The 16,391-nt window shown below is 36.7% G+C and overlaps 1 protein-coding gene across 7 annotated transcripts in view; it reads left to right on the top strand.

Annotated features, from left to right (window-relative positions):
- LOC115213883 (mucolipin-3) overlaps positions 1-16,391 on the top strand; it is a 112,683-nt gene that overhangs the window by 90,175 nt on the left and 6,117 nt on the right. For 6 of the 7 annotated variants that reach the window (XM_036504625.1, XM_036504627.1, XM_036504628.1 and 3 more), the window contains 8 exons: positions 662-758; positions 1,893-1,983; positions 4,396-4,517; positions 5,979-6,128; positions 7,119-7,133; positions 11,916-12,029; positions 13,445-13,567; positions 15,036-15,242. In XM_036504625.1, the coding sequence (XP_036360518.1) occupies positions 662-758; positions 1,893-1,983; positions 4,396-4,517; positions 5,979-6,128; positions 7,119-7,133; positions 11,916-12,029; positions 13,445-13,567; positions 15,036-15,242 (919 nt within the window). The remainder of the gene's footprint in view (positions 1-661; positions 759-1,892; positions 1,984-4,395; positions 4,518-5,978; positions 6,129-7,118; positions 7,134-11,915; positions 12,030-13,444; positions 13,568-15,035; positions 15,243-16,391) is intronic. The other variant, XM_036504626.1, reaches the window with a different exon arrangement.

Here is a 16,391-nt window from a genome sequence, read left to right on the forward strand (position 1 = left end):
ATATATATAAAAAAAAATTCTAAACAAAAATTTTATTTTAACCATCTACATATATATAATGCACTGGTGCCACATAAAAAGCGCTTGGTTCACTCTGCAGACAGTGAAGCATGGTGCAGTCTTCTACCTGGCCAGCTCCTGTCAAACTATTCAACCCGTGCCAGCATGGAAAGTGGACATTAAATGATGATACATGAAATCTGTTCTTGCTAGTCTGATTCAGACTCAAGTTCCTTTGGTGCACCTCTTATATTAATCGATCTTTATGGAAATGTGCTTCCATCAGAAATATGCCAAAGTTCAGGCATGGCCATATGTTTAAGTGGCATTCAGTGGGACTGAACTCAAAATCACATGGTTACAAAGCAAATTTCTTAACCATTCAGCCATAAGTTTACTGTCACTGGTTTCAGTCTTTGGACTGTGACCATGCTCGGTCACCACCTTGCCACAGACTTCAAAAAAACCACTTGCTTGGACAGTTCTTTTACGTTAATGTTTAAATGTATAGGAATCTTCTCTTTCATCGTAACTGAGGAAAATGGTATAAAGATAGAGAAAATAGTTTGATGCTTTTTCTCTTTTTATATTTTGCATATTTTTCAATGTAATAAACTGACTGACTTTGTATTTTACTTATAACTGTCATTTTGTTCTCTAGATTATTGAAAATTGAACTCAACTTCTTGGTGCATACAGTGCGTCTTGAGCTAGATGTTCCTCACCGATGTCCTATCTGTTTCCTGATGAATGTTTCAGTGAGTTATCGTTTTAATTTATTCATGTTCACATATATTATGTTATAAAATGTTTTGGTACTATTTTTCATCAATTTTCCAGTTTGTTTCCCTGGCCACTACGTGATACCTTGGGCAAGTGTCTTCTATTATTATAGCTCCAGGCCAACCTAAACCTTGTGAGTGGATTTGGTAGATGGAAACTGGAAGAAATCCATCGTGTGTGCATGTGTGAGATTTGCCACTGCATGATAGTTGTAAACAGCATCAGTAATACAATCAGTGCCCGTGCTCAGTCACAGCCAACTTGGGGCTAAACAATAGCAGCAACCCTGGCTGACCAGACAAAAGCAATTGGGGTTTTACACACATACACACATGCTCTTTATCCAGCTGTATAACCATAAATTCTTTGTAGATACAAAAGTGATTGTTGAAAGTTTGCTCCATGAATTATCTGCTTTCAGTTTCATTTTAAATATCCAATATTTTATAAATACATTCCTGTTCTATATTTCCATTGTTTACATGTTAAGTACTCTATTGTGAATTGTTGCTGTGTGAGTGCATTCACCTATAAGTAGAAGTCATAAATTTCCCCACTTAACCCTTTAGTGTTTAAACTGGCCATATCCGGCCGAAGTTTTCTACCTATTTTATGTTTAAACTGACCAGATCAGGGCTCTCACACCTAACCTACATTGACATTATAAAAATAAACAATCACATCATTGAAACCTCAAAACTATAAGATAATACATGATTAATTAAAAACAATTTGAGTAAAAAAATATTACATTTAACAGAGTAATCTGAACACTAAAGGGTTAAATTAACTCGAGGCTGTAGAATAGTGTCCTTTATTTAGGCATAGAATGCAAGGTTAAGCTTTTAGCTTGTGGCTATGTATAGATAGTTTCTCATAAGTTTATGGATTTTTAAATATTTTTATGTTTAACTACTGAACCAGTTACATGACCTGTTTGTAGATACTACACTGAATGTATCTAGATAGGTATTGACAAATGTGTTTTGCCAAAGAGTACTAAACCAATATTAAATGTCCTCATTGGACATGACCAACCTTGGAGTAGTTTTCTTTTTAATATATAATTTACCTGTTCCCGTGTTTTTTCTTCAATTTTCTTTGAACAGATTACATTTGACAATAGTGACCGCAATGGGCAAATGCTGGTGTTTCTCAATCCAAACATTTCTGAAGTAGGGTGTCGTGGAATGATAATAGGTGAGTAACAGTGTTTTCTGAAGAGGTTATCCAAGTAGGCACCAGTTTTGCACTACTATCGATTGATAATTCTGGTCATGTAGGCAAAAAAGAACTTAATATGACTGCACAATGATTGAAAAAGTGAATATTCTATGTGTATTCTGCTTTCTTTAAACTATTAAAGTGATGGTATGTTGTCAACTTAATGTGGCAGTCCCATGAAAGGGAAGAATGCTACTGTTATTTAGCCCCAGGAAACATCGTTCCCAGTTGGCCGCAACACATTTTCTGTGTCCTTATGCTTTCAAAGGGGAGATCAGCACCTCTACCCAGCAAAGCCAGCATTCAGAGACTAGTTTCAGAGTTATTGCTCATCATCAGTCTGGAGTAGCATGGTTTGCTAACTGCCAATGCCTATTCGCCTTTGAAAACATATATATTTCAAGTGAAATACATTTGCTGATTTTGAAAATAGAAATATTACATTTCTAAATCTCTCAGAGAGACTTACTCAGCAACAGCACGATAAAGTGATGGTATGTTGTCAACTTAATGTGATAGTCCCATGAAAGGGAAGAATGCTCCTGCTATTTAGCCCCAGGAAACACCATTTCCAGTTGGCCATGTCACATTTTCTGCTGGGTGGAGGTGCTTATCTTCCCTTCCATGGGACTGTCTCATTAGGTTGACAACATACCATCACTTTATCGTGCTGTTACTGTATAATACTCTGAGATATTTAGAAATGTAATATTTCTATTTAAACTATTAGTTATATATATATATATATATAATAGTTTCACTCCCCTCCATATGACTTCAAATTACATGGAAGTGTCCATCTCATCAGATGTCAGAATGAGATGAACGTGTCATATGGAGCTGAGTCAAACTTATCAAAAATGTATATTGATTCTAGTTTCAGCTCGTGAGCTGTGGCAACCTCTACCAAATGTGTTGAGTGCCACTTGCTTTCATTTGTCCACTCACTTGTGTATATGTATACACAAATCTACACGTACACACACACACACAGTCTGATCAAAATATTTTGAGGCTGTTGCTATGGTAACAGAGCTAAAGTATGTACAGTGAAGCCACTTGGTACAGATTGACCTTGAATTGTCATTCATGTAGACTGTTATAACATTCTCACTCACTTCCATTATTCATAGTAGTGCTTGGAAGTAGTGTGGTCTTCTCAAAAAGATTGGGTTTCAGCCGCACAGGATCTCATTGATTGTGATGAGGAAGATGGAAACCTTTTTTTTGAAAAATGGGTGACAGATTGTGCATCTATTACTGTGACCCCAAAACCAAGGTTCAGTCTTTGCCTCAGAAGACCTCCAACAAGATTTCAAGACGTTGAGGAAATCCAAAAGAATGTGAAGAGGCAGCTGCTCTCTAATCCAAAAAGGAGTTCCAGGAATGCTTCCATCAATGGAAACGATGCTGGATAAAGTATGTGGCTTTAGAAGGAGATACTCTGGAGAAGATGAAATGCCAACTTGATATGTAATTGTAGTTTTCTTTTTATTGCACCAGGTCCAATACATTTTGATCAGACCTTTGTGTGTGAATAAATTGGTCACTTCAACCAAGTTTTTCTCATTTGAATAGCTTGACATCATCATCATCCTAGTCAGGTGTCGCATTATGTGATGCTGTGGTCATCACGATGTCTTGCCACCTTCTCCTGTCCTCTACCCCATGGACAGCTGAGAATAAAGACAATCCTGTGGTTGTGATGTCTTTCAGCCAAGAAGTGGGTGGTCTGCCTCTTTTATGTCTGCCATTCACCTTGCCAGTTATGATTCTTCGCTCAAGTCCATCCCGGCACATGACATGGCCAAAGAACCGTAGCTTCTGCTTCACGATGTTTTGCCGAAGCGTCATCTCGCAACCGAGCTTTTTTAGTACCCATTTGTTCATCCTTCTCTCCGTCCACGACACTCTAAGGATTCTGCGGTAACACCACATTTCAAAAGCGCTCAATCTTTTCTCGTCTGCTTTCAACATTGTCCATGACTCTCAGCTGTACATCGTAATAGAGAAAACGGCAGCCTGAAGTAGCCTTATCTTCAGCAGCATTGACACGTCATGACTCTTTCAGCTTGACATATAGTATATATCTATATAAAAATAAAGAAAAAAACCATGATGATGATGGCCTGGAATAAGAAAATTTAAAGAACCAAAAGCCATTGTATAAAAGACAACTTGGTTGTTTTCCTCCCCTCTCTCTCTCTTTTTATTTATTTTATTATATTATTTTTTTTATAAGCTGTCTTCCCTGTAGAAAGATTCATGTAAAAGCCAGACATATGTTTGTTCTGCAGTTCAGTAACATGTTAACATAATCTAAAAGGTAAACTGAAAAATAATGCTATATTGTTATCACTGAGACTATTTTGTTGTCTTTTTCTTCAGGCTTAAATGAAACAGAAAAGAAGAGAGTCCAGACAGCCTTTGATATTTTTATCATAATTGTCAGCACAATGTCAAGTATTCTTTGCTTAAGGTCAATATGGCGAGCTCAAAGTTTAAAACATGTAAGTGAATAGTTCTTTTGTAGTTATGCATGTTTTGTTCCTTCTTTCTCTCTCTCTCGCATCAAATGAAATTTTTAAATGTTTTAATTGTTTTGTAGATATTGCTCTGGACTTATAATATTGGTTTCAAATTTTAGCATATCACCAACAATTTCCAGAGAGGGATCAATTACATCAACCCCAATATTCATTTTATTGACCCCAAAAGGATGAAAGGCAAAGTTGATCCTGGCGGAATTTGAATGCAGAAGACGGATGAAATGCTGCTAAGCATTTTGCCCAATAGGCTAACAATTCTGCTAGTTCACTGCCTTCTGGGACTTATATGCTGTTTTATCTAATATGATTTTGTATCAATATTTAGCCACTTTAAGGCAGCGAGCTGGCAGAAACATTAACACATTGAGTGAAATACTTAGCGGGATTTCGTCTGTCTTTACATTCTGACTTCAAATTCTGCCAAAGTCAACTTTGCCTTTCATCCTTTCAGGGTTGATAAATTAAGTAGCAGTTGTGTACTGGGGTCGATCTAATCGACTGGACTCGCGGTTGTAGGATCGCGGTTTCAATTCCCAGACCAGGCATTGTGAGTGTTTATTGAGCAAAAACACCTAAAAGCTCCATGAGGCTCTGGCAGGGAGTGGTGGTGATTCCTGCTGTACCCTTTCGCCACAACTTTCTCTTTCTTATGTTGGCCTGCTCACTTAGCCAGTGGGGTGGCATCATTTGGAGGCTAAAACAATGCAAAGCGCATTGTGACAAGTGATGTGTAGCAACATCTGATAGCCGGGTCGGTCACGGTGATATATGTATATATGTATATATATATATATGTATTATATATATATATATATATGTATATATATATATATATATATATATATATATATAGTTATTTTTTCTTTCTGTGTTTCTGTGTCTTTCAACATAAAGACAATGCAACAGATTTTCTAAGACTTACTCTTTGAACAATTTATGAAGGTACATGCATGATTAACAAATACTTTTTACTGACAGGTAGTGACAGGCAACAACCAAGTACAGCATAAAAACTAGTTGAGGTTTTGAATTTCTGTTGCTACCACTATGAATTTGAAGATTATAGTTTAGAAAATTGATCGCGTTTTAAGGAAAATGTGCACTGTATGCACAATGAGAGAATTTGAACAAACCCCTTTTCGAATTCCAGGTCAAGTGCTTTATTCATCCACTTGTCATACAAAGCAGTTATGTTTGTTTTTTTTTTGTCTTTCTTTCCACCCACATTTCTTCACAATACTTTCTCAGTATAAGGTAAAAATGATACTGTTTACTCGTTTGATATTTGTTCATTTATTTTATGTGGAGTGTGTGTGCGTGTGCGCGCGTGCGTGTGCGCACATTGAAATTTCAACCATAACAATTTGTTTTGTGTTTTCATTCAATTGTTTGACTTATTACTTTGTTTATTTTACACAAAAGGAAACTGCCAAATTTTTCAAGAATCATTTTCGGAAAGTATTAGAGTGGTATGACCGCTTGGAATTTCTGAACATGTGGTTTATCCTCATTGTTATAAATGACTGCCTTACCATTGTTGGATCTTGTTTTAAAATCAAAATAGAAACTCGAGTAAGTATTGAAAGAAATTATCAATGATTCTAGTGGTAAAATACGCAATAACAATGACTTAAGTGGATGTTTTCAGCTTTCATTGTATGATTTTCTTTGTTGTTGCAGAATAGAGTTATTGTTTTTTTTAAAATTAATTCACTTAAATTAACTCCTGATAATAGTTTGCTGTGATCAACTTTAAAACATTTTATTTATGCTTGCACTTGCCAATAAATAATCTTCCCTCTATTTTCCTCTCATTTTTCTCTCTATTTGACATTTTTGTTTTTTACTGCAAACTGGTTCCTTTCTTTTTTTTTATTTACTAGCTATTCTCATGTCCCTTTTCACTTCTACCAGTTAATTCTTCTTTTTTTTTTTTTTTGCTCTTTTAACCATTTTATTACCATATTTCTATTGACATGCACTACTTTTTGTTTTGGTTCGAAACCTAAATTAACATGAAATTTGTATGGAAGTTTTTAATTTAGATCACTTCAATCAGCATTCAGATTATTATCAAATGTAATGCTTATTCATTTCCATTGTATTGAATTCATTAAGCATTATCTCTTAGCTTTAAAATTTCAATGATATATTCTTTTAGAATGGCATCATAGGGTAAGTGTAAGAGGCTGGATCTGGCTGGTTTGAGCATAAAATAGATGGAATTTTTGGGGCTGGATATGGCAAGTTTACATGCTAAGGGTTAAACAGGAATTTTATATCATAGTACCAGAGGCAGTCTCTGGGTGGTTGGTTACAAAGGATTTAAGATCCTATCTAGTTTCCTTTTACTGTTTTCTTGTCCTATCCATACAGACAAAGATGCAGTCATGTATTAAATACTCCTTATATACTTAAAGCTTGCTCTCCATAATCAACTTTTTACCAGTTTTAAATATGGTCAAAAATATCTATATTTAAATCAATTTTACAAAATTATGAAATGCTCAATCAGCTTTAGAAACTTTAATCTTTTTTTTTTATGAATTCTTTAAATTCCAGTGTTGTAAGTGCAAGGTAATTATAAGAAACCTGCTTTTAACTCCAATTGTTGTTTTCATCATTTTCATCCCAACCTCTTTCATTTGTTTACCCCTTTTAACCTTCAGATACTTTACACTATTTCATTTCCATTTTGGCAATTAAGATTTAAAAAAGAAAAATAATTGTGAGCAAATAGCGCTTGATTAATGTGCATCTGGCTCTTCTTGAAGAGCCGCTTTGCCATACTGAATCTGTTGTATACCTTTTCATCTGTACTCCCCCTGTTACAACCAGATAGTCTGCCTGACTGATCTCAAAAGTACTTCCCCACATAGTGTGATTAAAGGTATGTAATGTCCAGTTCAATCACACCAGATATAAGCCACCATCTCTGTTCGATATGGAAACCTTCACTCATTGATTTTAGCACTATCATTATTGGGCTCTTTTTATACTCTCAAAGATGAGCTTCTCTCCAACTCTGCTGAACCTTTTGAAGGTGTTTGAAACTACCTACATGTCTTGAATTCAATTCCATTTGTGCTATAAAATCTTAGACAGTTAATTTGCTTGACCAGCATAGTCGGGTATGTTTCAGTTCTGCTACACAGCAGGACATGACTTAAAATTATACTCACAAGGGTGACTGGCATCCAGCAGGATAGCAGTCCAAATTTACATTTCATTTAGTCTTCTGATATGTGACTGACCCAAATGTCACTGCAGGTCTGCAGTAAATATTTTTGGTCTGTACTGGTTGTCGTGCTACCTTCCTTGCTAGCTAGGCATTTCCTTGGCATACCATTCTGAATGATGTGAAATGTAGTTTAGACATGGCTGTGTTTTTTTTCTGTAGCAACTGAAGCCAGTGGAATTATATCTGAAGAATGACAAAAGACCAGATGACATCATTGGTCTTCAAATTTTGAGGTGGCAAATATTTAATCCAAGAATGTGATTTGTAGTGAAAGCAGGTAGACAAAGTACTGGTTACTATCAAACATGTTTTCAAACTTATAGTTGTGGAAACAACTGACATTCTGTCCCCTCCTCACAAATGACTTCCTTATATAGTTTAGTCAGATTAGAGATTGCCATCCACAAGAACAAACCTTTCAAGGGAATTCTTGTTGCTGTGTAACCCTTATCATTTTTTAGGGTAATACATTCAATATTTTGCATTGGGATTACAAGACATTTGCAGTCTCACTGTTAATAAATATCTCATTTTATACAAGGTCCATTTTACTGAAGAAATAACATTTTCTACTAATTATAAGTGAAAATTATCTGAATAACAAAATTACCTAATTCCTCTAAAAAGACAACAAAAAAAGATAAAAACAATATTTTGTTTTCTGTGCATTTGAGCTGTATATATATATATTCATTCAGCCATTTAGACATGGAATATGAGATCCCACTTTCTAAAACGTGTTGCATGCTTCCACATCTACTTTTTGCAATGTTGCAATTTTTTTATTTTTTAATCTTTTTTTAAGCACCATAACAAAATCCTCTCTGCTCTTATTTAGGCCAGCTGCTTCAAGTTTTCTTTCCTCTAACCCAATCTTTGCCATAAAACTTAACACTTTTACATTCAAATTTCATAACATTCATTTATTTTTCTACTTTTTTTTCTTTTTTTTCTTCCTTATTATCTACATTTCTTTTCTGTTTTTATTGCCCACATCCCTATATCCATGAAATGTACATGCCTATGTGTATGTGTGATCATCGTTGAAATGTTCACTTTTCCTTGCTTGCATAGGCCAGAAAGATTTTCTGTGGCAGTACCCTTCCTGTCACCAACCCTCGCTTGTTTCTGTACGAGGCAATATTTCCCCATGACCAAATATGTTTCCATGGAAGATTGGAAACGTATGACACTGCTTCTATGACAGTGATACTTATTTATATGTATCACATGGTTGCAAGACAAGGTAGCATGAACACACATACACAATGGACTTCTTTCAGTTTCCATGTTCCAAATATTTGATTGATGTTTTAATCAGGGATCAAATTTTGTAATCTCTTTCGGAATTTATTAAGCAATACTTGATAGGACAATAAATATTAAACCTGTAATTTCAGAAAGGAACCTGTTTAGTATCCAGGTCTAAAAAGAATTTTTACCTTAGCAACAAAGGCAAGATATGGGAAATTTTTTAGTTATAAATATGTCCCAAAATTGGACTGAAGCCATGCTGGAGTACTGCCTTGAAGGGTTTAAGCAAATTAGCCCTAGTATTTATATTTTTTTAAAAGTTTGGTACTTGTTCTATTGTTCTCTTTTGCAAAACTACCAACTTAACCAATACCAGTTGTCAAATGGGGAGGTGGAAACAAATTAAGAGTGGCCAGTCAGTTTTTCACAATTTAAAACTCTTTCTCTCTCACACACAATGTGCACCCATACACTTTACAGCCAACAAATTCATTCACTAAGGCATTGATCAGCCGGGTGTTACAGTAGAAGATACTTACCCAAGGTGCCATGCAGTGGGGCTGAACTCAAAACCACATAATTGCAAAATAAGCTACTTAGCTACACAGCCATCTCTGTTCCTATAATTTTTTTCTTTTGTTGTCTTTTGTTCCTTCCTTCCAAATCTTGTACCAAATTAGCATACCCTAAATTAACATTTTATTTCATAACATCCATAAGCTTTTAAACTCTGAAATGTGCTTACTCCTTGTTTCCTCAATAATTCAGTTGCCTTTAATATTCATCATCATCATTGCTTTTACATCTATTTTTTTTCTTTGCTGACATGGTTTGGACGAGATTCCTGGAGTGGCAGATTTTCTGCGGCCACATACTCTTACTCTAGTCATACTCTTGTTTTTCAGTAAGGTAATTTTCATTCCACAAGTGGAGGCACGTGGCTTAGTGGTTAGGATGTCAGCATCATGATCATAAGATTGTGATTTCGATTCCTGGACCGGGCGACGCATTGTGTTCTTGAACAAAAGACTTCATTTCACGTTGCTCCAGTCCACTCAGCTGGCAAAAATGAGTAACGCTACGATGACTGGCGTCCTGTCCAGCTGGAGAACACATACGCCATAGAAATCAGGAAACTGGGCCCATGAGCCTGGCTAGGCTTTAACCCTTTCGTTACTGTATTTATTTTGAGATGTTCTGTGTTTCTTTCAATTACTTTAAATATAACAAAGAATTTAGTAAAATAACTTAGTTATCATTCAGCTTGTATTAGGAATATGAATTGTGACTAAGGTTTGGTGGAAGATTTTAATTGAAACCTTAAGAAAACAAGACATTTGTACAACAGAGCCAGAGCCGGTTTCAGTCCGGTTGGTAACAAAAGGGTTAAAAGGGTGCATTTATTTATTTTTTATTAATTTTCATTCCACCAGTCTTCACTCACAAAATCCAATGTGGCTGCTGAACTGGTGAGCTTTTGTTTACTGAAGATTATAAAAAAAAAAATCACCATATTTGCTCTCAGTGGTAATGAAATCAAGGGAAACACACTCATACTTGCACACAAACATGCACTCTTGCATGCAATCATACACATGCACAAATACATATGACAGGCTTCTACACAATTTCTGTATCAGTTTCCTCTAAGTCATTGATTAGCTCAAGACTAAGTAAAGGCACTGATCCAAGATGTCAGATACTTGGACCAAACCCTAAATTTAGATATCTGTATGCATATTTTTTTCTTGGTCATTAGGCTGCAATCATTCTGGAGGTACCACCTTGAAGAATTTTTAATTGAATGCATGAACCCCAGGACTTATTTTCCTTTTTTTTTTTTAAGCCTAGTACTTACAGTCAGTCTCTTTTTCTGAACCACTAAGTTACAGGGACATAAATGCACCAGCACCAGTTGTCAAGCAGTGGTTGCACATGCACGCATGACGGGCTACTTTCAGTTTCTTATTTCTTTATTGTCCACAAGGGGCTAAACATAGAGGGGATAAACAAGAACAGACAAAGGGATTAAGTTGATTATATCGACCCCAGTGCATAACTTGTAGTTAGTTTATCAACCCCGAAAGGATGAATGGCAAAGTTGACCTTGGCGGAATTTGAACTCAGAACGTAACTGCAGACAAAATACTGCTAAGCATTTCGCCTGGCATGCTAACGTTTCTGCCAGCTCGCCGCCTTTCAGTTTCTGCCTACCACATTCACTCACTAGGCTTTGGTTGGCCTGAGGCTATAGAGGGCACTTGCCCAAGGTGCCACACAGTAGGACTGAACCATGAGCCATGTGGTTGGGAAGCAAGCTTCTTACCACACAGTCATGCCTGCATCTATGTATGTATTTATGTATGTATACTTTTTCTTTTATTGGTGGCAGTCATTGGACTGCAGCAAGAGCGTTAAAGATTTTTAGGGAATTATATCACCTCCAGTACAATGTCTGGTTGTGAAGCAAGCTTCTTACCCACACAACCGTATCTGATTTAATGGATCTTGATACGAAAATGCAATTAGACAGTTACTTCAAGGGAGGTAACTCAGTAAGATACTACTACCATAGGATGTTCCCGTTTGAATTTATTATATATGTTCACTCTCCACTGATATAAACATGCAATAGGCTTTCCCAGTTTCTACCTTCTAAATTAACCTCGTAATTCATTGGTCAACGTCTTGATAGAAGATGCACACTTACCCGAGGTGCTACACAGAGAACTAGTTGAATTTGCTTTGTTCAAATATCTACTGTATAGCTTTTACACACACACACAGAGTGAGAGATAAATATATACCATATGGATAGTTCTGTGTTCTTTTCATGAAATTTTCAAATGTTTGCTTCATTTTAGAATGTACCCAATACATCCCAAAACTACGATCTCTGTGCCATTATGCTTGGCACAGGAAATCTCCTAAGTTGGATTGGTGTTCTCCGCTATCTTGGATTCTTCAAAAAATATAATGTAAGTTAAAAGCTTTTCACTTTATTTTCATGCAATTATCATTGTACTTGTCATAAATTTATCTTTTTTCCCCCAATCAAGAGGAAAAGCAGATACAAACGTCATTCAATGTTATGACTTCTTTTCCATGCTTGTTGCATGGGTTAAATCAGTGGTTCCCAAGCTAGCGTCTGTGGACCCCTGGCGGTCCATGAACTAATTTCAAAATTTCATATACATACACATACATAATGATAAACATATTAAAAGGGATCTGTCAGAAAACTCATTTAAATAAATGGGTTGGGAACCACTGGGTTAGATGTCATTGAGGTATTGTTTTACAACTGGATGCCCTACTTGTTGCTAACCCATTACTGTTAAGTAACAGGTCTCTTCATGTAAATTCTAAAGGTGTGAAGCAAGTGGGTGATTTCCGATACCTAGCAGAACTTCCTATGTGCGGAAAATGTTGTAGACATGAGCAAGATAATGAACTTATTGTACTCTGTGCACCTGAGTACTGTGTACACTATAATCATACACACACGCACACACATTAATGCAATCACACACACACACACACACACACACTAACGCAATCATACGCGCACACACACACTAACGCAATCATACGCGCACACACACACTAACGCAATCATACGCGCACACACACACTAACGCAATCATACGCGCACACACACACTAACGCAATCATACGCGCACACACACACTAACGCAATCATACGCGCACACACACCAATGCAATCATATGCACACACACTGACGCCATCATACATGCAGTGATTGTGTCAGTGTGTGCACTGACAAATTGAAATGACTGTCTTAATCTCTGGACAGATAAATGGTGGGTATGTAAGCTCTGAAGAGAATTCCCAATGAGAACTCAAACCAGTTTCGCCAAAACTTTGTCTAGGGAGAATTTAAGACATTTGTTTACATTTTTTCCAGTGTATTTTATTACATATCACAGCAATTGCTAAAATCTAGTACTTCTTGCATAAGGAATATCCTATTACACATTTCCCTTACCCAAAATGTTTTCCTTATAATTTAGATATGCTGGGCTTACCAAACAGATAGGAGCAAGGAAAGCTTTATGAAATTCACAAATAGTCTTATTGTTTAAATCTATGCCAACTCTATCTAGCAGATATTTGACCAAAAACATTCCAGTTATGACAATCCCACCTTTTTAAGTATACGTAAGGGTACATTATTTTACTTCATGTGTCCTTACCTGATATAAGGTAATGGAATATGATAATGTTTTGTGAGACTGGTTGCTTTTTTAGCAGGTAGTGACTACATAGCTGCTACCTTGTTGACTTAGTATTTTACAGTGGTAAGGATGAGATCAAGTTTTGAAGTGGAATTAGTTATACAATGCTGCATAATTTTATTTCTGTTTTCAGATTTTGATATTGACCCTCAAGAGAGCTGCACCAAATGTTTTACGTTTTCTTACTTGTGCTCTACTTATGTACTTTGGATTTGTGTTTTGTGGTTGGGTTATATTAGGTCCTTATCATATAAAGGTAAGTAGACTTTATTGGTGAACACACCACAGCACACACCATACCACACACACAACCCACCACACACCACGACACATATATGCACGCACAACACATGTATGCACGCACAACACATGTGTGCATGCACAACACATGTATGCATGCACAACACACGTGTGCACGCACAACACACATGTGCACGCACAACACATATGTGCACGCACAACACATATGTGCACGCACAACACATATGTGCACGCACAACACATATGTGCACGCACAATACATGCAAGGACACAAAATCCATGCACAACACATGCAATCACGACACAAAAAGTGCACATGACACACAAAGCGAATGCACGACACACACACGCATGCACAACACAAAGTTCTCGCACAACACATACACACACAAAGCGCACACACGACTCACACGACATACAAGCGCACACACACATGTGCATATAGACCCAAGTGCACGTATGCACAAGCACTGCATGCACACACAAGCGCACATGCATGCACACACAACAAATTAAACTCTCTGATGCTGGTGATATGTTGCACACAGTTCACTCTGTAATTTGGTTGGTGTTATAAAGGGCATCTTGCCAGAGAAATCTGCCAACAATGGATTGAATGAACATGTGGTCCAGGAACTTTTCTATGAGGGCAGTGACTACAAATAAGAACTCTAAATTCTTTTTTCTCTATCTTTCTCAACCTGCGAGTGAATTAATTAGCATATTCTTTTCTGGATTATTATTATTAAAAAAAGGTAGCGAGCTGGCAGAATCGTTAGCATGCTAAACAAAATGATTTCTCTTTTATCTCCTTTACTTGTTTCAGTCATTTGACTGCAGCCATGCTGGAGCACCACCTTTAGTCGAGCAAATGACTGAAACAAGTAAAGGAGATAAAAGAACTGCTAAGTTACAGGGACGCAAACACACCAGCATTGGTTGTTAAGCAATGTTGGGGGGGGGGACAAACACAGATACACAAACATATACACACATATACATATATATGACGGGCTTCTTTCAGTTTCCGTCTACCAAATCCACTCACAAGGCTTTTTGGTTGGCCCAAGGCTATAGTAGATGACACTTGCCCAAGGTTCTATGTAGTGGGATTGAACCTGGAACCGTGTGATTGGTAAGCAAGCTACTTACCACACAACCACTCCTGTGCCTTCGTAGCATTTCGTCTGTCTTTACCTTCTGAGTTCAAATTCTGCCAATGTTGGCTTTGCCTTTCAGTTGAGCACTGGGGTCAACATAATTGACTTAACCCTACTCCAAAAATTGCTGTCCTTGTGCCAAAAATTTGAAACAATTAAATGTTAAGTATAACAAAAGTTGATTTTATTTCAGTTATTCTAGAATATTCAGTAAATCTACCACACACAAATATTATAAGCAATTGTACCATTTCTTTATTCTTGTTATTAATCTGAACACTTTTGTTTTGTCTTTTCTACCAGTTCCGTCATTTGAGCACCACATCAGAATGTTTGTTTTCTTTAGTCAATGGTGATGATATGTTTGTGACTTTCTCTGCATTGCAAACCAACAACAGTTTCATTTGGTTTTACTCCCGTGTCTATCTTTACTGCTTTATTGGCATCTTCATCTATGTTGTGCTAAGTTTATTTATTGCTGTCATCATGGATTCTTATGAAACAATTAAGGTAAGAACTGCTATTTGTAGATATTTACCTTAATTTTTACATTTTTTTTTTGTTTTAATTGAGCTGCAGCTCTTGTACATTTGCATATAAAAAAAAACAGTGTCTATTTTATCACAGAGCATTTATTGTTTCAATGCCCACTTTTGTATTCTTGCATGGATCGGATGGAAAATGTTGAGAGTGATTTCTCTATGCTTTGATCTTCTTTTCACCAACCCTCAGTTTCCAAGTGGGGTAATAGTCTCCTGAACTATCAGACAATAAATAGCCCAGACATAGTTACAAGACATTTTGTTTACATAAATCTCAACATGTCAAAATGTGTCAAGAAGGCTGAACATTCTTTCCCAGTTGACTGCAGACATATGACACTGTATTGAAAAAAAAAAAAAGGCTGCAGTTTTGTTTACAGACACCAAACACTTGTAAGGACACGGGAAATACACACACTAATACAATCATACACACACACTAACAATCATGTACACACACACACTAACAATCATGTACACACACACTCTGACACTATCACATACTCACACTAACACCAACACAATCACATACACACACTCCACAATCACATACACACACACTCCACAATCACATACACACACACTCCACAATCACATACACACACACTCCACAATCACATACACACACACTCCACAATCACATACACACACACTCCACAATCATACACACTAACACAATCATACACACACACTAACACTAACACAATCATACACACACGCACACTAATGCAATCATGTACACACATGCACACTAATGCAATCATGTACACACACGCACACAAGCACAATCATGTATACACACACACAAATAATCGTACACGCACCCACAATCGTACATGCACCCACAATCGCATACACACACACCCACAATCGTACACACACACACCCACAATCGCATACACACACACACAATCGTATACACACACATTAACATACTCGTACACACATGCACTAGCCCATAAATATATGCATGCATACACATGCACAAATACACACACATGCATGTACATATGCACGCATGCACACACACAGCCTTCATTTTCTGCTTACCAGTTTTACTCCTAAGCATTTGATTGACCCATGATTATTGTATACAACATTAGCCGACTGTCCTCTC

The sequence above is a fragment of the Octopus sinensis genome, linkage group LG7 (assembly GCF_006345805.1).
Source record: "Octopus sinensis linkage group LG7, ASM634580v1, whole genome shotgun sequence".
Classification (NCBI taxonomy): domain Eukaryota; kingdom Metazoa; phylum Mollusca; class Cephalopoda; order Octopoda; family Octopodidae; genus Octopus; species Octopus sinensis.